The sequence below is a fragment of the Papio anubis genome, chromosome 1 (assembly GCF_008728515.1).
Source record: "Papio anubis isolate 15944 chromosome 1, Panubis1.0, whole genome shotgun sequence".
Lineage (NCBI taxonomy): Eukaryota > Metazoa > Chordata > Mammalia > Primates > Cercopithecidae > Papio > Papio anubis.
In genome coordinates, this window is record NC_044976.1 from 51,170,488 (window position 1) to 51,190,615 (window position 20,128).

Sequence of the window (20,128 nt, forward strand, 5' to 3'; positions counted from 1 at the left end):
AGACTCCGCCTCAAAAAACAAAAACAAAAATTAGCCAGATGTGGTGGTCAGCACCTGTAGTCCCAGCTACTGAGGAGGCTGTGGCAGGAGAATCACTTGAACCTGGGAGGTGGAGGTTGCAGTGAGTAGAGATTGCGCCACCGCACTCCAACCTGGGCGACAGAACGAGACTCTGTCTCAAAAAAGTAAAAATAAATAAAAAATAAACAAAAAGATACAAAAGATTATATACTATGAAAATCTCCCTCCTACCTGTCTCTGGCCATCCAGTTTTCTTCATTGCAGAAATGATGTAAGTTTCTGTTAAATTCTTCTGGGGATATTTTATGCATATATAAGCAATTATGAATGGGTATTACTACCATCACTTCTTACAGGAATATTAGCCTGCAATACACACTATTTAGGGCATTGCTTTTTCACTTAACAATAGATCTTGAAGCTATTTCCCTATTAGTGGACAAAGAGCTTTCTCAATCTTTTTTAAGGCTGTAGAGTATGCATTGTATAACTACACTGTTATTTAACCAGGTCTGTATTAATAAACATTTAAGCCAGGTACAGTGGCTCATGCCCAAAATCCCAGTGCTTTGGAAGGCTGAGACAGATGGATTGCTTGAAGCCAGGAGTTTGAGACCAGCCTAGACAACATTGACCGGTCCCCGTCTGTACAAAAAGTTAAATTTTTTTTCATTTTTTTCTACCATGCCTATAGTATCAACTACTTGGGAGGCTGAGGTGGGAGGATGGCTTGAGCTCCAGAGTTCAAGGATGCAGCGAACGATGATTGGGCCACTGCACTCCAACCTGGGCAACAGAGTGAGACCTTGTCTCTAAAAATAGATAAATAAAATGAAAATAAAACATTAAAGTGTTTTCAGTCTTTTGCTATTACAAATAAGGCTTGAGCATGTGTATCAATTAAACTTTTAAAAGTGGAATTGCTGAAATAAAAAAGGGAAATGGCTGGGTCAAAAGGAATGTGCATTTAGGCAAGTTATAAATGCCACCGCTAAATTATCCTCCATAGAAGTTATCCCAATCACACTCCCACCAACAAAATATGAACATACCTGTTCAACATCACCCCGCCTTTCCACACGGTATCTTCTCAGTCATAAATCTCTGCCAATCTGATAGGTAAGAAGTGGTAATTTCAAAGAAATTCTAATTTGCATTTATCTTATTATAAGTAAGAGTGAGCATTGAAGAGCCATTTCTATTTCTTTTTCTCTGAACTATCAGTTCACATCTTTTGTGCATTTTCCCCCTTGGGTTTTGTTCTTACTGATTTCAGCTCTGAATACAAATATGAACATTATTCATTTTCCTATGATATGAAATGCGTGTGTGTGTGTATATATATAGTCACATATAGTGACATATAGTCACATATAGACACATGTAGTCATTTGTTGTCTGACTCTCCTTATGGTGACTTTTGCCTTACATTTTTTATTTCTACATAGCTGAATTTATCAGTCTTTTCTGTCATGGCATCTTGGTTTTGTTTTGTACTTATTTATTTATTTATTTATTGAAATAGAGTTTCCCTCTTTCGCCCAGTCTGGAGTGCAGGAGTGCGATCTCAGCTCACTGCAACCTCCGCCTCCTAGTTTCAAGGGATTCTTTTGCCTCAGCCTCTGGAGTAGCTGGGATTACAGGCACCCACCACCATGCCCGGCTAATTTTTGTATTTTTGGTAGACACGGGGTTTTGCCATGTTGGCCAGGGTGGTCTTGAACTCCTGACATTGTGATCTGCCCACCTCAACCTCCCAAAGTCCTGGGATTACAGGTGTGAGCCACTGCGCCCAGCTCTTGTTTTGTACTTAAAAAGATTTTCCTCACTTTAAGATTCTAAAAAATTCTCCCATAGTTCTTTCTTCCAGTATGTTATGGTTTCTTTCCTTCTTTTTTTTTTTTTTTTTTTTTTTTTTTTTTTTTTTTTTTGAGACGGAGTCTCGCTCTGTCGCCCAGGCTGGAGTGCAGTGGCTGGATCTCAGCTCACTGCAAGCTCTACCTCATGGGTTCCCGCCATTCTCCTGCCTCAGCCTCCCGAGTAGCTGGGACTACAGGCGCCCGCCACCTTGCCCGACTAGTTTTTTGTATTTTTTTTTAGTAGAGACGGGGTTTCACCGTGTTAGCCAGGATGGTCTCGATCTCCTGACTTCGTGATCCGCCCGTCTCGGCCTCCCAAAGTGCTGGGATTACAGGCTTGAGCCACCGCGCCCGGCCCTTTCCTTCTTTTTTATTTTATTTATTTATTTATTTATTTTGAGATGGAGTCTCACTCTGTCACCCAGGCTGGAGTGCAGTGGCTCGATCTTGGCTCACTGCAACCTCTGCCGCCCAGGTTCAAGCGATTTTCCTGTTTCTACCACCCGAGTAGCTGGGATTACAGGCGCCTGCCACTTCGCCTGGCTAATTTTTGTAGTTTTAATAGAGATGGGGTTTCACCATCTTGGTCAGGCTGGTCTTGAACTCCTGACCTTGTGATTCACCCGCCTTGACCTTCCAAAGTGCTGGGAGCCACTGCGCCCTGCCTAATTTTGTATTTTTAGTCGAGATGGGGTTTCACCATCTTTGCCAGGGTGGTCTCGAAATCCTGACTTTAAGTGATCTGCCTGCCTAGGCCTCCCAAAGTGCTGGAATTACAGGCGTGAGCCACCACGCCTGGCCTTCTTTTTTACATTTTAATCTTTGATATATTTGAAATTTGTCTTGGTGAATAGCGTGAAGTGTAAATCCAAGTTAAAATTTTCTAGATGTCTATCCAGTTATTCTAACACCAAATATAATTCCACCTTTCTCTTTCTGACTTGAAATGCTACCTTTAGTATTATACTAAGTTCCTAGGTAATTTGGATTTATTTTTGATCCTTTGTTTGTGCTTCATTGATTGCAAATCAAGCAAATCAACTGTGACTCCAATCTTTCTTGATGGCAGAACCCTTTTTTTTTTTTTTTTTTTTTTTTTTTTTTTGAGGTAGGATCTTACTCTGTCACACAGGCTGGAGTGCAGTGGCGCGATGATGCCTCACTACAGCCTCGACCTCCAGGGCTCAGGTGATCCTTCCACCTCAGTCTCTTGAGTAGCCGAAACTACCACCATGCCCAGCTACTTTTTGGTATTTTTTTTTGTAGAGATGGAATTTTGCCATCTTGCCCAGGCTAGTCTCAAACTCTTGGTCTCAAACCGTCTGTCTGCCTTGGCCTCCCAAAGTGCTGGGATTACAAGTGTCAACCACCTTGGCTGGCTAGAACTCTATTTTTTTTTTTTGGAGAAGGAGTCTCTCTCTGTTATCCAGGTTGGAGTGCAGTGGAGTGATCTCGGCTCACTGCAACTTCTGCTTGCCAGGTTCAAGCGATTCTCCTGCCTGAGCCTCCCAAGTAGCTGGGACTACAGGTGTGTGCCACTACACTTGGCTAATTTCTTTTGTATTTTTAGTAGAGATGGAGATTCACCATGTTGGCCAGGCTGGTCTCCATCTCCTGACCTCATGATCCACCCGCCTCGGCCTCCTAAATTGCTGGGATTACAGGCCTGAGCCACTGTACCCAGCCTAGAACTCTAATTTTTAATGATGATTTTCCTCCACTACAAGCAAGTCCTTAGGGAAAGTAACTCACAGATCAGACGGAGAGTAAATCGTGATTGGTCTAAGCTAATATTGGCGGTCGTATTCTCTTTGGTATTTATTGGCTTATCCGTGTTACTTGAGGGGAAATCTATTGAGTAACTACTAAGAAAAATTGTAGCTTATTAGACATATAAGGGGAGATGTTTAGCTGGCATTTAGATATGTAAGTATGAAATTCAGAATTGAGATATAATTTTGGGGTTATCACAGCATAGATAATATTTAAAGTAACGTGATGGGATAAGATTATGAAGGAGTGTACATGGAAAAGATAAAAAGTCTAAATATTGAGCCTTGGGGTACTACAGTATTTAGAGGTCAGAGAAATGAGGAGAAACTAGGAGCAGCCAGTGAGATGGAAGACCCAAGGGGGTGGAATGTCGTGGTAGCCAAGGAGGGGGAAGTAATGAGCTGTGTTTAGCGATGTTGGTAGGTCAAGTAACACGAGGACTGAGAATTGACTGGTGTCAGCAAATGGACACCACTAGTGACCTTGACAAGAGCATTTCAGTGGAGTGGAGGGGGTAAAAGCTTAACCAGAGAGGATCTCACCGAAAATGAGAAAAAGGATGTCAAGGCCAGGCGAGGTGGCTCATGCCTGTAATCTCAGCATTTTGGGAGACTGAGGCAGGCAGATTGCTTGAGCTCAGGAGTTCGAGACCAGCCTAGGCAACATGATGAAACCCTATCTTTACAAAAAATACAAAAATTAGTTGGACATGGTGGCACACGCCTGTAGTCTCAGCTACTTGGGAGGCTGAAGTGGGAGGATCGCTTGAACCCAGGAGGTGGAGGTTGTAGTGAGCTGAGATTGCACCACTGCACTCCAGTCTGAGCAACAGAGTGAGACTATGTACAAGCCACCTTTGTGAGGCATTTTGCAGAAAAGAGAATGGAGAAATGGGGCAGTGGGTAGGGGGTCAAGTCCAGTCAAGAGAGGGTTTTTTTTTTGAGATGGAGTCTCGCTCTGTTGCCCAGGCTGGAGTGCAGTGGCGCGATCTCGGCTCACTGCAACCTAAGGGAGGGATTTTTGTTTGATTGTTTTAAGATGGAAGAAATAAATTCATGTTGCTATAGCAATGAGAGGTAATAGCAGAAAAATAGTGATGTAGGCGAGAGGAAGAATTGCTGGATAGGTGTCTTTGAGAAAGTGATGTGGTATGAGACCTAGTACTTGAGCTTCTCAAAGTATGATCAGTGGACTAGTGACCATCTAGAAATGGTTTGTCACCAGTTTGTGACAGCAATTCAGAATTAATATTTTGAAACTTTTATAACAATTTGACAGAAAAATTTTATGTGTGCTGGATTTAATAATAAAAATTCTGCCTAGCATAGTCAAATTAATAGAGACAGAAAGCAGAACAGTGATGGCCGGGGATTGGGGGAAGTTAGGAATGGGGAGTTATTGTTTAATGAGTACAAGCTTTCAGCCTTGTCTCTGCAATAAATAAATAAATAAATAACTAGCCAGGCATGGTGGTACGTGCCTGTAGTCCTAGCTGCTTAGGAGGCTGAGGTGGGAGGATTACTTCAGCCCAGGAGTTTGAGGTTGAGTGAGCCGTGATTGTGCCACTGTACTCCTGATGGGTGACACAGTAAGACCTTGTCTCAAAAAATAAATAAATAAAAGAAAAATAAGTTCTGGAGTTCTTGATGGGGATGGTTGTACAACAATGTGAATGTATTTAATACCACTGAGCTATACACTTTAAAATGGTTAAGCAGGTTTTAAAAAGTCTGGGCTTGCATTTTGGATGCTTGTTTTTAATTTTTAATTTTTTCTAGTAATTAATTTTACAGAAATTTAGTTTTGTGATTGGGGATAAAACCTGGGTCTTTTAGCACAGATGCTTGAGAACTGAGGAGGATTTGACATTAGCTAAAAGACAAATAATTCGCTTGCAGTAAGGAAAGGAAGGCAGAGAGAGTATCAAAGCAGAGTTACAGGTTAGTTGGAAGTCATGGTGGGTGCTGGGAACTTGTAGATGTTCTTTTTGGTTTGTTTGATTTTCTCATGAATTGGAAGCAAAATCATCAGCTAAATGAGGATGAGGGAGGAAGTGTTGGAGGTTTGAAGAGACAGGAGACTTGAAATAGTTATGTAGCGGCCGGGTGCGGTGGCTCAAGCCTGTAATCCCAGCACTTTGGGAGGCTGAGACGGGCGGATCACAAGGTCAGGAGATCGAGACCAGCCTGGCTAATACGGTGAAACCCCGTCTCTACTAAAAAACACAAAAAACTAGCCGGGTGAGGTGGCGGGCGCCTGTAGTCCCAGCTACTCGGGAGGCTGAGGCAGGAGAATGGCGTAGACCCGGGAGGCGGAGCTTGCAGTGAGCTGAGATGCGGCCACTGCACTCCAGCCTGGGCGACAGAGCGACACTCCGTCTCAAAAAAAAAAAAAAAAAAAAAAGAAATAGTTATGTAGCAAGGTGGGAGAGTGTGTGAAACTGGAGAAATGTGGTAGGGTAGCCATGCATTATGGCCCCTTGACAATAATGATCTCAAATTTATGGGGAGTCAGTCAACCACTTTTGGCTTTTTCTCCACCCACTCCATTGCTGGAGTTCCGTCAGTACAAAGAAAGCAGAAAACGACTAGAGAAATGAAGGTAATACTGAAGAAATCGACTTCATGTACCTCAGGTACCAAAACAGCTTAGATTCTATTAGATTCCATTTCATGATGGACAATAAAATCTAAGCTGTTTCAGGAAGAAAGTCAGTACATGAGGCTAGTGTGGGGAGGAATAGCGAAAAGGTAGTTGGATCAATGGATTTAGGGTCTTGGAGTTGAAGTTTTTGGAGTTGGAGTATTATCAGAGGGAGTGAGCTAGAAAGGAAGAAGGTTGTGGCCGGGCACAGCGGCTCACACCTGTAATCCCAGCACTTTGGAAGTCCGAGGCAGGTGGATCACCTGAGGTCGGGAGTTCGAGACCAGCCTGGCCAACATGGTGAAACCCCGCCTCTATTAAAAATACAAAAATTAGCCAGGCTTGGTGCCGGGTGTTTGTAATCCCAGCTACTCGGGAGGCTGAGGCAGGAGAATCACTTGAACCCGGGAGGTGGAGGTTGCAGTGAGCCGAGATCGCACCACTGCACTCCACCCTGGGCAACAAGAGCGAAACTCCATCTCAAAAAAAAAAAAAAAAAAGAAAGAAAAAGAAAAAAAGAAAGGAAGAAGGTTGCGATGGGAGTTAGAGGATTAAAATTAAGATTGTAGAGAAGTTACAATTATTCGTATGAGCATGAGAGTGAGAGGCTGAGCCAAGAATGATCCCCAGAGAAGAATCTGAGAGGCCAGAGGATTGGAAGAATTAAGCGAATTTTGAAATCACCAAGAATTTTGCAATAGTAGTAATGAATGACAGTGAACCAGAAGCCCAAATCTTAAAGAATGATGATGAGTGACAGAGGGGTCTATAGGCGACCTAAGCGAGCGGTGCTCTAATCTCTTGTCATAATGTAATATCTAAAGCTCTTCATATTTTGAAGGGAGGCTAGGATTTGGGGGTGTGTTGCTCCTTTAAGGGTCTGGGAGGGGGAGAAACTACAGGTCGGGCTGGGGGGGCGGGAGCCCTCGGCTGAGTCTGCGCATTGAGAGCGGAGGCGGGGCCAAGCGCGGGCTCGCGCGCCCGGGCGGGTCCTCGCGGGGGCGGAGTCTGCGCTCGGGTTCGGGCTGCGGCTGCGGCTGCGGCTGCGGCTGCTGCTGCTACTCTTCTAGCTTAAGGGAAGGAGGCCGAGGCCTGGGCCAAGCCCGGAGCGGCCGCTCGCCGGAGCCTCCTGGAGCCTCCGCGCCGGCTCAGCCTGGGGGCGGGCTCCGGTCCGGCCCGCCGCCGCACCCAGGACGGAGGCTGCATGCCCGAGGACCAGGCCGGCGCAGCCATGGTGAGGGAGCAAGGCCTGCCCTAGCCGCAGCCGCCCGCCACCCTAGCCCCCGCCCGCCGCGCTAGCCCCTGCGGGCTTGCCCCTCCTTGTCTCTGGTGTCCCCTCGGGCTCCCTGCCTTTACCTCTTTCCCTCGTTACCGCCCCCTCGGTGTCCAGCTCCTCCTTGCCCGTGCTCCCCCATTCACCTGCTGGGGTGAACCCCTTTAGGTGACATCCACTGAATCTCCCTTCTCCCCGATGACATCCTTTTTATCACTCCCAGTGACAGCCTTTTTCGCATTCCTTTTGTCGCCCACTCCTTGTCCTTTAACCCTAACCCTTCCCTCCTTTCTTCTCTTATCATTTTGCCTTTTTTTCCCTTATGTGAATTTTACTTCCCCCCCTTTCCTCCCTATTTTTCGCTGCTCTTCCTTGCTCTTCTCACCCCTCTTCACCATTTTATCTCCACTGCCCCCTCCTCTCCGTGTTCCTTCTCCCCTTCGTCGTCTCCCATCCACGTTTCCTCTTCCCTTATCGGATGTCCTCGCTCGGTTCGCTTTCGCAGCTGTCCCCATTTCCTTCTACGGGCTTCAGGGGTCTAAGCAGTAACAATTTGAGGACTGTTGCTTCCCGGGAGCTGTAGGTCGGGCAGATAGGGATTTGTAGGCTTGCTTCTTCCTTTTCGTTTTTGGAGGCATTGAAGAGATCCTGGAAGCCTATTAACTAGTGTCATTGCAAAACCGGAGTGGTGGTGTGTTACAGAGCAATGAAGTGAGGGCCAGCATGCATACTGTGACCTCAGGAGAGATCTAGTCTTTTGACAGAAATAGCTAAAAAATGTTTTGAGTTTCTTTCTTTTTTTTTTTGAGCATCTTTTAATGTGGAGGTACAGTTGGAGAAATTTAAAAATACTTGTTTACAGACTTGACTATTATTACTTAAATGATTTGTTTTCATTTAGAGGCAGAGACCAAGGGCATTTGAAGACTGACAATCAGCTTGGCAGGTTGTGACTGTCTCTTTAAACCTTCTAAAGAGTTCATTTGTTTTGCTCTGTCTGCCTTTAGTTGGGAGAACCTTATATTTGCAAATTTTCTTTCTGTTTGAAAATAGGTTGAGGCTTCAGTTGGATTTTTTCATTGAGTTGGGTTATAAGTGGTTTGCTGTACATTTATTGAAAACATTGCTCCAACATATGCAACAAGCTAAATTTTGGTCTCTGGGAGGAATAAGGCACAACTAAGTCCTGATAATTATGTTCCCCTAGGAGGTTAGTCAGTTTCTTTTTTTCCCTCCATCTGTTTTTTAGAAAAGTGATGTACTATTAAATTATTTAATCTATGAATTTTCCCTAACTCGCTCCTGCATTTTTAGTCTGTCATTTCCCTGTGTCTGTCTCCTTCACTTTCACACACTGTTATTGTATGCTAACCTGTTTCTCCCTGTGGAATGTAAGTTCTAGGTAGCAACCGTGCCTTACTTATTATTCCAAGTGCCCAGGCCAGCTAGGTGCTTGAATGATTCACTTTATGGTCTCATTTCCCACCTGACTAGTATAAACTTAAATTGAAATTTGAGGTAGCTAGTGGATTACACAGAAAGAGTGAGTCTGAGAGTCGTTGTTTGGAGATGATCTTGCTCTGTGGCCTAGGCTGGAGTGCAGTGGCACAATCATGGCTCTTTGCAGCCTTGAACTCCTGGGCTCAAGCAATCTTCTCACCTTAGCCTCACAAGTAGCTGGTACCACAGGCACGGACTACCATGCCCCACTAATTTGTAAAACTTTTTGTAGAAATGGAGTCTCGCTGTGTTGCCCAGTCTGGTCTTGACCTCCTGGATTTAAGCCATCCTCCCACCTTGGCCTCCCAAAGTGCTAGAATTACAGGCATGAGCCATCACGCCTGGGCAGAGAATCTTAATTTTGGTGCAAAAATGATATTGAGTGAGGTATGATGATATACTTTTCAGAATAAAGAGCCATCCTACCTAAGACATCACATTGCTAGATTTTTGAAAGTGTGGGCCCTTCCATTGAGAATGAATGTATGAGAGGGAGGAGTTATGTACTCCGCTTGAGGTATTTAGGATTCAAAAGTGTCCTTTTAGCTGGGCCTGAAAGTTGAATAGGGTTTTTATAGATCATTTTGGGAAGGGGAAGAATGCCTCATGAATATGAGTAGCAAGTAGAAAGGATGCCCTCACAGGGATTTTTTTTTTTTTAAAGAAAGAAAGTAAGAAGGAATTAGGATGCATTGTAGGAGGTAGTATTACCATTATATAGCATGGAAGGATGCAAGAATGAAGATGTGTAGTAGGAAATGAGGCAAGCAAGATATTGTCTTAGCCCATTCAATCTACTGTAACAAAATACCATAAACTAGGTAGCTTGTCAACAACAGAAATTTATTTCTCAGAGTTCGGAAAGCTGAGAAGTCCAAAATCAGTTCCCCGGCAGATTTGGTGTTTCGTGAGGGCTGTTCCTGAGTCACCTTTTCACTGTTTTCACACGTGGTGGCAGGGGCCAGGTGGCTCTCTGGGGCCTCTTTTGTAAGGGCACTAATCCCATTCATGTGGGCACTACACTGGTGATGTAATCACCTCCCAAAGGCCCCACCTCCTCATACCATTACCTTGGGAATTAGGATTCCAACATATGAATTTAGGGAGACAGAAACATTCAGACCACAGCAGACATTAGGCATGATTATGTTTTAAACTTTGCATCTAATTAACTTGATTTTTCCTTGATGGTTAAAACATGTACACACAGAGTAACAGTGTATGTATGGGAGACGTGAGGAGAAGACAAAATATTAGCTTATTTTGAGCTAGGAATTATCAGTAGAGGCTACTTTTCCTAGTGCAGTATTTTTCGTAGATAATAAATACAGTTGAATGAATGGTTATTATAAAGCTTTGTATTTTATATTTGTTATTATTATTTTTTTTTAAATGGAGTCTCGCTCTGTCGCCCAGGCTGTCGCACCCGGCCATTTGTTAAATGTTAATTAGGTTGCATTTGAATAGTTGAGATGTTTAAGATGAATTCTTGATTGGGCGTGATGGCTCACACCTATAATTCCAGCACTTTGGGAGGCCAAGGCAGGCAGATCACCTGAGGTCAGGAGTTCGAGACCAGCCTGGCCAACATGGCAAAACCTCGTGTCTACTAAAAATACAAAAATTAGCTGAGTGTGGTGGCATATGCCTGTAATCCCAGCTACTCGGGAGGCTGAGGTAGGAGAATCACTTGAACCCGGGAGGCAGAGGTTGCCGTGAACTGAGGGCAGGGCCTGAGTGTTTGCAGTTCTTTTTTTTGAGGCAGGGTCTTGCTCTGTCCCTAAGCTGGAGTGCAGTGGCATGATCGCAGCTCACTGCAGCCTTGACTTCCCAGGCTCAAGCGATCCTCTCACCTCAGTCTCCCACGTAGCTGGGACCACAGGTGCCCACCATCACACCGGGCTAATTTTTATATTTTTTGTAGAGGTGGGGTTTCGCCATGTTGCCTAGGCTGGCCTCGAACTCCTGGGCTCCAATGATCCTCCCGCCTCAGCCTCCGAGAGTGCTGGAATTATAGACATGAACCACTATGAAAGTTTGCATTTCTGTCGACACCCATGTAATGCTGATGCTGCTGGTCTGTGAACCGCAATTTGAGAACTACTGGTCTAAGACATAGTCCTTACTTTTAATTAATCTTAACAATGTTTTTGGAGTGTTGTTGACATTGGGGAAATCACAGATAGTAAAATAGATGTGACCTCTGGCATTTTTCATCTTATGTATATAGAGCAATTTTATTTATTTATTTATTTATTTGCTTGCTTACTTACTTTGAGATAGGGTCTTGCTCTGCTGCCTACACTGGAGTGCAGTGGCATGATTATGGCTCACTGCAGCCTCAAAACCCTAGGCTCAAGCAGTCCTTCCAGCTCAGCCTCCCAAGTAAAGCTAGGATTTCAAGTGTGCTCTGTTATATGCAGCTGATTTTTTATTTTTGTGTAAAGAAGAGATCTCCTTGTGTTGGTCAGGCTGATCTCAAACTCCTGGCCTCCAGTGATCTTCCCACTTTGGCTTCCCAAAGTGCTAGGATTACAGGCACAAGCCACCGCATCAGCCTGTATAGAGTAATTTTAAATGTGAAGAGTTTTAATATATCTTGAGTTTGCTGAAAAAGGACAAGTTGATAGCTGGGCATGGTGGTGTATGCCTGTAGTACCATCTGCTCTAGAGCCTGAGGTGGGAGGCTCACTTGAGCCCAGCAGTTCGAGGCTGCATTGAGTTATGATCATGCCACTGCACGCCAGCCTGGGCAACAGAGTGAGACCTCATTAAAATTTAAAAAAAGAAAAGAGAAGTTGGTGGAATAATGGAATAGTTAGGAGTGACTTTGCAGAGGTCTTACTTTCAAGTAGAGAACTGAGGGATTAAATTATAGGAGTTATGTAAAGAATAGTCGAGATAGGCCGGGTGCAGTGGTTCATGCCTGTAATCCCAGCACTTTGGGAGGCCGAGGCGGGTGGATCACCTGAGGTCAGGAGTTCGAGACCAGCCTGACTAATATGGAGAAACCCCGTCTCCACTAAAAATGCAAAAATAAGCTGGGCATGGTGGCGGGCGCCTGTAATCCCAGCTACTCGGGAGGCTGAGGCAGGAGAATTGCTTGAACCCGAGAGGTGGAAGCTACAGTGTGAGCGGAGATTGTGCCACTGCGCTCCAGCTTGGGCAACAGAGTGAGACTCCGTCTCAAAAAAAAAAAAAAAAAAAAAGTCCAGATAGAAGGAGCAGCATATGCAAATGACCTGTGGTGATAACTCTCTGTTGCCTGCCTAACTCTAACATACCCTGGAGTTCTCAATTCAGGGAACTCAGGGAAACCCTATCCAAAAAACCTAGGTCACTCCCTTCTTTATTATGTAGTACTTTTTCATAGGATATATAACAACTGTAATTTTATATTTCTTACTATAATTATTTAATTAGAGTCTCTTTCCCTGTCCAGAATGTAAAAATCATTGATAAAGAGATGATTTTTGACCAGCTTCTAAGGGCTAGGTGATGTTCTAGGCACTGTGATTACAGAGGTTAAAAAAAGACTTGGGTCGGCCGGGCGCGGTGGCTCAAGCCTGTAATCCCAGCACTTTGGGAGGCCGAGGCGGGCGGATCACAAGGTCAGGAGATCGAGACCACAGTGAAACCCCGTCTCTACTAAAAATACAAAAAATTAGCCGGGCGTGGTTGCGGGCGCCTGTAGTCCCAGCTACTCGGGAGGCTGAGGCAGGAGAATGGCGTGAACCCGGGAGGCGGAGCTTGCAGTGAGCCGAGATCGAGCCATTGCCATCCAGCCTGGGCAACAGAGCGAGACTCCATCTCAAAAAAAAAAAAAAAAAGACTTGGGGTACAGGGAAGGGATATGCAATAAATAAATTATAAATGTATAATGACAATAGTTATATAATAAATACTAAGAAAAAATAAGCCAGGGTAAGATATAAAGTGATATTGTGTATGTGTGAGGGGGCAGCTATTTTAGATGGAATGGTTAAGCAGCAACACTAATAGCTTTTATTTATTTATTTATTTATTTATTTATTTTTGAGAGAGGATCTCACCCTGTCACCCAGGCTGGAGTTCAGTGGTGTAACCACGGCTTGCTGTGGTTACAGCCTCCCAGGCCCAAGCCATCCTCCCACCTCATCCAACTTAAGCAGCTGGGACTATGGGCATGCAGTACCACGCCAGGCTAATTTTTGTATTTTTGTAGAGATGGGGTTTCACCATGTTGCCCAGGCTGCTCTCAAACTCCTGGGCTCATGTGATCTGCCCACTTTGGCCTCCCAAAGTCCTGGGATTACAGGCTGGAGCCACCATGCCTAGCCTATTTTTTTCTTATGACAGTGACATTTTGAACTAAAAAGATGGAAGTTATTATTAATATCAGTAAATGTGTTCTTGAAACTTGAAAAAGGATGTGTGTGGGGGAATTAATAAATAAATAGAAATCCCTTCCAACCTTATACTTTTGAACCATAAGTCTGAGCAGTCTCATGCCAGTTTGAATCAGAGTCATTCAGAAGCACAAGTGGAGAAATGTCCTACAATAGGAAGGAAATGTTACTAAATTTCCTTCTTGCTTAAAAAAAAATTATTGTATACAGAGATTAAACATCAACACTAGTGGCATTCTGTATCTCCCCCTACTATTAGACCTATAATTTATTAGCTGACTAAAATTCTAAATAATTTGGCTGGATATGATGGCTCACGCCTGTAATCCTAGCACTTTGGGAGGCCGAGGCAGATGGATCACAAGGTCAAGAGATTGAGACCTTCCTGGCGAACATGATGAAACCGTGTCTCTACTCAAAATACAAAAACTAGCCGAGTGTGGTGACGGGCGCCTGTAATCCCAGCTACTCCAGGGGCTGAGGCAGGAGAATCACTTGAACCCGGCAGGGCGGAGGTTGCGGTGAGCCGAGATCAAGCCATAGCACTCCAGCCTGGGCAAAAAGAGCGAAACTCTGTCTCAAAAAAAAAAAAAAAAAAAGTAATATAATAATTCAACATAAGAGATTATTTTCCTTAGATAAAGCTCATGCATGGATGCAATTGTATACAAAGACAGAATTATTTCCTATTTCAGTAAAATTTACAAACAAGGCTCAGCTAGTTCTCTGTAGGATCATCATTCTAGTCATTTTCAGAGTATCTTGCATTGAATTTCTCTATGTAAAATTAAGTTACTGAGAAAGTTTTTATCAAATTTTACTCTGTGGTAAAATTTGTATATCAGACCTTTTATAGGTTCCCTTGATTTCAAAATAATAGTAATATCTCTTAAATAGAATGTTAGTTTTTATTCTTTTTTATTAGATGTGTTTGTTGTAGAGGTCATGCTTAATGACTTCCAAGAGTGTATTTTTTGTATAGTTTTTGTAAGGCTGGGCATGGTGGCTCATGCCTGTAATCCACATCTGTAATCCCAACGCTGTGGGAGACAAAGGCAGGTGGATTGCTTGAGCCCAGGAGTTCGAGACCAGCCTGGACAATATAGTGAGACCCTGTCTCTACACAGAATAAAAATATGAGGGCACGTTTGGGGTCCCAGCTACGCGGAATGCTGAGGTGGGAGGATTGCTTGAGCCTAGGAGGTTGAAGCTGCAGTGAGCAGGATTCGCACCGCTGTACTCCAGCCTGGGCAACAGAGCAAGACACTGTCAATCAGTCAGTCAGTCCATCAGAGATATCTTGATGTGTCATTTAAGAATCATGCTCAGATAAATGTACTAATTTACTCTTTTATCATCAATGTACTTATATTTCTTATCTTTAACTGTTCGTTATACGAAGAAAAGCTACTGTATTCAGTGTTCAGATTAAGTTATAACAATTGAATGACGTTATCATGACCCATTCCCCTAATTCCCACTAATTGACACATGTTGAGTAGATAAATTCTTGGATACTCTCAAACTATTCTATTTTTATAAAGGAGAAAATTTTAGATAATTATTAAATATTCAAAAATATACAAATTGAAATAGACATCAATTTTTTTTTATTTTTTGTTTTTTCATAGTGACAGGGTCTTGCTCTGTGGCCCAGGCTGGAGTACAGTGGCATAATCATAGCTCACTATAATCATGAACTCCTGGGCTTAGATGATCTCTTGCCTCAGGCTCCTGAATTGCTAGGACCACGGGCATACGCCAGCATGCCTAGCTAATTTTTTTTGTTTTTGTAGAGGTAGGGTCTAGTTTATGTTGCCCAGGCTGGTTTCAAACTGTGGGCTCAAGTGATCCCCCTGCCTCAGCCCCTCAAAGTGCTGGGATATCAAGCCATGAGCCCGGCAGACATCAATATTGAATGTAATGATGTGAGCCTGTAGATGAATTGGGAAATGCCGGCTAAAACACTGCTTTTTTCATAGGTCCTAGAACTAGCTCTTAAAGTATATTTAGTAAGTGATAGAAATAGTCATTATTAACAATGGAATAAAAGGTTTTTTTTTTTGAAGAGTCTCGGCCGGGCGCGGTGGCTCAAGCCTGTAATCCCAGCACTTTGGGAGGCCGAGACAGGCGGATCACGAGGTCAGGAGATCGAGACCATCCTGGCTAACACGGTGAAACCCCGTCTCTACTAAAAAATACAAAAAACTAGCCGGGCGAGGTGGCGGGCGCCTGCAGTCCCAGCTACTCGGGAGGCTGAGGCAGGAGAATGGCGTGAAGCCGGGAGGTGGAGCTTGCAGTGAGCTGAGATCCGGCCACTGCACTCCAGCCTGGGCAACAGAGGGAGACTCCGTCTCAAAAAATAAATAAATAAATAAATAAAAAAAATAAAATAAATAAAGAGTCTCAATCTGTCGCCATCTCAAAAAAAAAAAAACCAAAAAAAATTAGCCGGGCGTGGTAGTGTATGCCTGTGATACCGGCTACTGAGAAGCCTGAGGCAGGAGAATCACTTGAACCTGGGAGGCGGAGGTTGCAGTGAGCCGACATCGCGCCATTGCACTCCAACCTGGGCAACAAGAGTGAAACTCTGGCTCAAAAAAAAAAAGAGTGATTTGGCAGTATGGGTTCAAGAACTACAAAATTGTACACACACACTGACCAATTTTCTTGTTCTTTTTCTTTTATTTTGAGACGGAGTTTCGCTCTTGTTGCCCAGGCTGGAGTGCAGTGGTGCAATCTGGGCTCAGCGCAACCTTTGCCTCTCGGATTCAAGCGATTTTCCTGCCTCAGCCTCCCGAGTAGCTGGGATTACAGGCATGCACCACCATGCCCAGCTAATTTTTGTATTTTTGGTAGAGATGGGGTTTCTCCGTGTTGGTCAGGCTGGTCTTGAACTTGTGACCTCAAGTGATCCGCCCGCCTTGGCCTCTCAAAATGTTGGGATTACAGGCGTGAGCCACCGTGCCTGGTCCAGGTCACTTTTATAAAGCACTTTGAAGAAGAATATGTCTTCAGCACTTAAGTATTTCTTTGACAAACTTAATGCTACAAGTACTATTCTCACGCGAAGTAATCGTGATTAAGATTTTCCAGGCTCATAAATGAAAGAAAAATAAATTCTGTAGTAACTAGGCAAGGGTGGAATGAGAAAAGAACACTGGGGGCGTGCCACTCTTCCTACTCAGAATTTTCTTTATTTTGAGACGGAATCTCTCTCTGTCACCCAGGCTGGATTGCAGTGGCGCAATCTCGGCTCACTGCAACCTCCGCCTCCTGGGTTCAAGTGATTCTCCTGCTTTAGCCTTCTGAATTGCTGAAACTACAGGCGCCCACCGCCACGCCTGGCTAATTTTTGTATTTTTAGTAGAGATGGGGTTTCACCGTGTTGATCAGGCTGGTCTCGAATTCCTGACCTCAAGTGATCTGCCTGCCTTGGTCTTCCTACTCAGAATTTTTAAATTTCTCCCTGTTGTCTGAGACAATAGACCTTGTGAAGATACCTTTTTAACACTGAAAACCTTGAGAGCCAGGACAGTAACATACTTCCAGAATACATTAATTGTGGGGGGATAAAACCAAAAAGCAGGTCCGGTAGGAATTCAGTAATATTTTAAAATGATACTCTGTTAAACCTAACATCTATTATGCATTAAAAATATCAAGATATTATTGTGTACAGAGTGTACTTGATATGCATGTGAATTTGTGAACTCCTTAAGACCCTTGTGGAGCCTGCAGTTTCGGCCCTCTAGTTTACAGTGGTCTTACAGGGCTGTTGTTCTATACAGATTGTACTGCACAACTCAGCTAACAGCCATTCTTATAGATAGCAGTGAATCTGCAGAGATACATATCCTGTGTACTTGGTGATGTCTAGCACTTAGTAGGGACTCAGCGAATAGTTGTTGAATGAAAGTGTTTTATTTATTTGTTTGTTCGTTTGTTTGAGATGGAGTTTCGCTCTGTTACCTAGACTGAAGTGCAGTGGCGTGATCTCAGCTCACTAGAACCTCTACCTCCCGGGATCAAGTGATTCTCCCACCTCAGCCCCCTGAGTAACTGGTATCACAGATGTGTGCTACCACGCCCAGCTTTTTTTTTTTTTTTTTTGAGGTGGATTCTCGCTCTGTCACCCAGGCTGGAGTGCAGTGGCACCATCTCGGCTCACTGCAACCTCCATCTCCTGGGTTCAAGCAATTCTCCTGCCTCAGCCTCCTGAGTAGCTGGGACTACAGGCACATGCCACCATGCGCAGCTAATTTTTGTATTTTTAGTAGAGACAAGGTTTCACCATGTTGGCCAGGCTGGTCTCGAACTGACCTCAGGTTATCCGCCACCTCAGCCTCCCAAAGTGCTGGGATTACAGGTGTGAGCCACCATGCCTGGCTAATTTTTGTATTTTTTAGTAGAGACGGGGTTTTGCCATGTTGGCCAGGCTGGTCTTGAACACCTGTCCTCAAGTGATCTGCCCCCTTTGGCCTCCCAGAGTGCTGGGATTATAGGTGTGAGCCACTGCGCCTGGCCTGAAAGTGTTTTATATAGTATACTAGGACCTTTATGATCTGATCTTTTTTACTATTTTAGCCTTATTTCTTTTTTTTTTTTTTTTTTTTGAGACGGAGTCTCGCTCTGTCGCCCAGGCTGGAGTGCAGTGGCGCGATCTGGGCTCACTGCAAGCTCTGCCTCCAGGGCACACACACTACATTGTGTGTGCCCTGGTTATAGCAGTTCTCGGCTCACTGCAAGCTCTGCAACCAGGGCACACACACTACATTGTGTGTGCCCTGGTTATAGCAGTTGTTTTCTGTGGTATTATTATTTGTTAATGAGGCTGGCTGTGTCTCCAGATTGTGAGCTCTTTGAGGGCAGGACAGTGCTGTGTTTTTACAGTTTCATGTCATAAGCACTTAGCATAGTGCTTGACATGTAGTAAGTACTTACCAGTATTGAACTGAACAATATTGGCCGGCTGCGGTGGCTTATGACTGTAATCCCAGCACTTTGGGAGGCCGAGGTGGGCGGATCACCTGAGGTCAGGAGTTCGAGACCAGCCTGGCTAACATGGTGGGATCCCATGTCTACTGAAAATACAAAAATTAGCTGTGCATGGTGGCACGCCTGTAATCCCAGCTATTTGGGAGGCTGAGGCAAGAGAATTGCTTGAACCCAGGAGACGGAGGTTGCAGTGAGCCGAGATTGTGCCATTGCACTCCAGCCTGGGCAACAAGAGCAAAACTCTGTCTCAAAAAAACAAAACAATACTGAGTAATACAATATTTGTTCAGTGTGTGTTTGATAGAGAATTGCATAAGGTGATGTTAACTGAGATGTTGTGATAGATGAAAAAAATTGAACACTCTGTACAGGTCCCCTGAGGGGAAAAGAGGTCGGATAGGTAAGAAATGTTAGAACAGGTAGTTTCTTTTACTAGCCTAAATGGCACTTTTGACCTAGGATAAATGTTCTGTCCACAAGGATTTAACAGGAAGAGCTGGGAAGAAAGCCTCATGATTTTGAAATGAATTGTGAAGCAGTATCCCTTTGTATAAACACTTGAAAGTCACTTGTCTGTATAATTTGTAGAGGTGTCCTTCCAGAGAGTAGAATGTTTAAACTCAGATAGTAAATAATCAGTTACTGCTAAATCTAGAGGGGTGGTTAATTCTTTTAAAAACTTTTTTTTTTTTTTTTTTTTTGAGACGGAGTCTCGCTCTGTCGCCCAGGCTGGAGTGCTGTGGCCGGATCTCAGCTCACTGCAAGCTCCGCCTCCCGGGTTCCCGCCATTCTCCTGCCTCAGCCTCCCAAGCAGCTGGGACTACAGGCACCCACCACCTCGCCCGGCTAGTTTTTTGTATTTTTTTAGTAGAGACGGGGTTTCACCGTGTTAGCCAGGATGGTCTCGATCTCCTGACCTCGTGATCCGCCCGTCTCGGCCTCCCAAAGTGCTGGGATTACAGGCTTGAGCCACCGCGCCCGGCCTCTTTTAAAAACTTTTATTGACTTTTTGTTTGTTTTTATTTTTTTGAGACAGGTCTTCACTCTGTTGCCCAGGCTGGAGTACAGTGGTGGCATCTTGGCTCATTGCAGCCTCTGCCTCCCAGGTTCAAGCGATTCTCCTGTCTCAGTCTCCTAAGTGGCTGGGATTACAGGTGCATGACACCATGCCAGCTAATTTTTGTACTTTTTTAGTAGAGTCCGGGTTTCACCATGTTGGCCAGGCTAGTCTCCAACTCCTGACCTCAAGTGATCCACCCGCCTTGGCCAAAGTGCTGAGATTACAGGCATGAGCCACCACGCCCAGCCTTAATAGCTTTATATAAAGATCTTTTGTTTTTCTGTTTTGTTATCTTCAGTTCTCGTTTGTATAAATGTTTTTCTTAGCTTTCCAGTGTCTGAATGCCTATTCAATGTCATATTTTTCTTTTCTAAGGACTTTTTTTTTTGAGATGGAGTTTTGCTCTTGTTGTCAAGGCTGGAGTGCAATGGTGTGATCTTGGCTCACCGCAACCACTGCCTCCCTGCAACCTCACCTCCCAAGTTCGAGTGATTCTCCTGCCTCAGCCTCCTGAGTAGCTGGGATTACAGGCATGCGCCACCACACCCGGCTAATTTTGTATTTTTAGTAGAGACGGGGTTTCTCCATGTTGGTCTCAAACTCCCGACCTCAG

General features: G+C 44.3%; 1 protein-coding gene across 1 annotated transcript in view; it reads left to right on the plus strand.

The window, feature by feature from the left end:
* The first annotated feature begins 7,304 nt into the window (after positions 1–7,304).
* ZYG11B (zyg-11 family member B, cell cycle regulator) overlaps positions 7,305–20,128 on the plus strand; it is a 104,432-nt gene continuing 91,608 nt past the window's right edge. Inside the window, exon 1 of the mRNA XM_003891896.5 lies at positions 7,305–7,530. Within this exon, the coding sequence (XP_003891945.3) occupies positions 7,501–7,530 (30 nt within the window). The 5' untranslated portion in view covers positions 7,305–7,500. The remainder of the gene's footprint in view (positions 7,531–20,128) is intronic.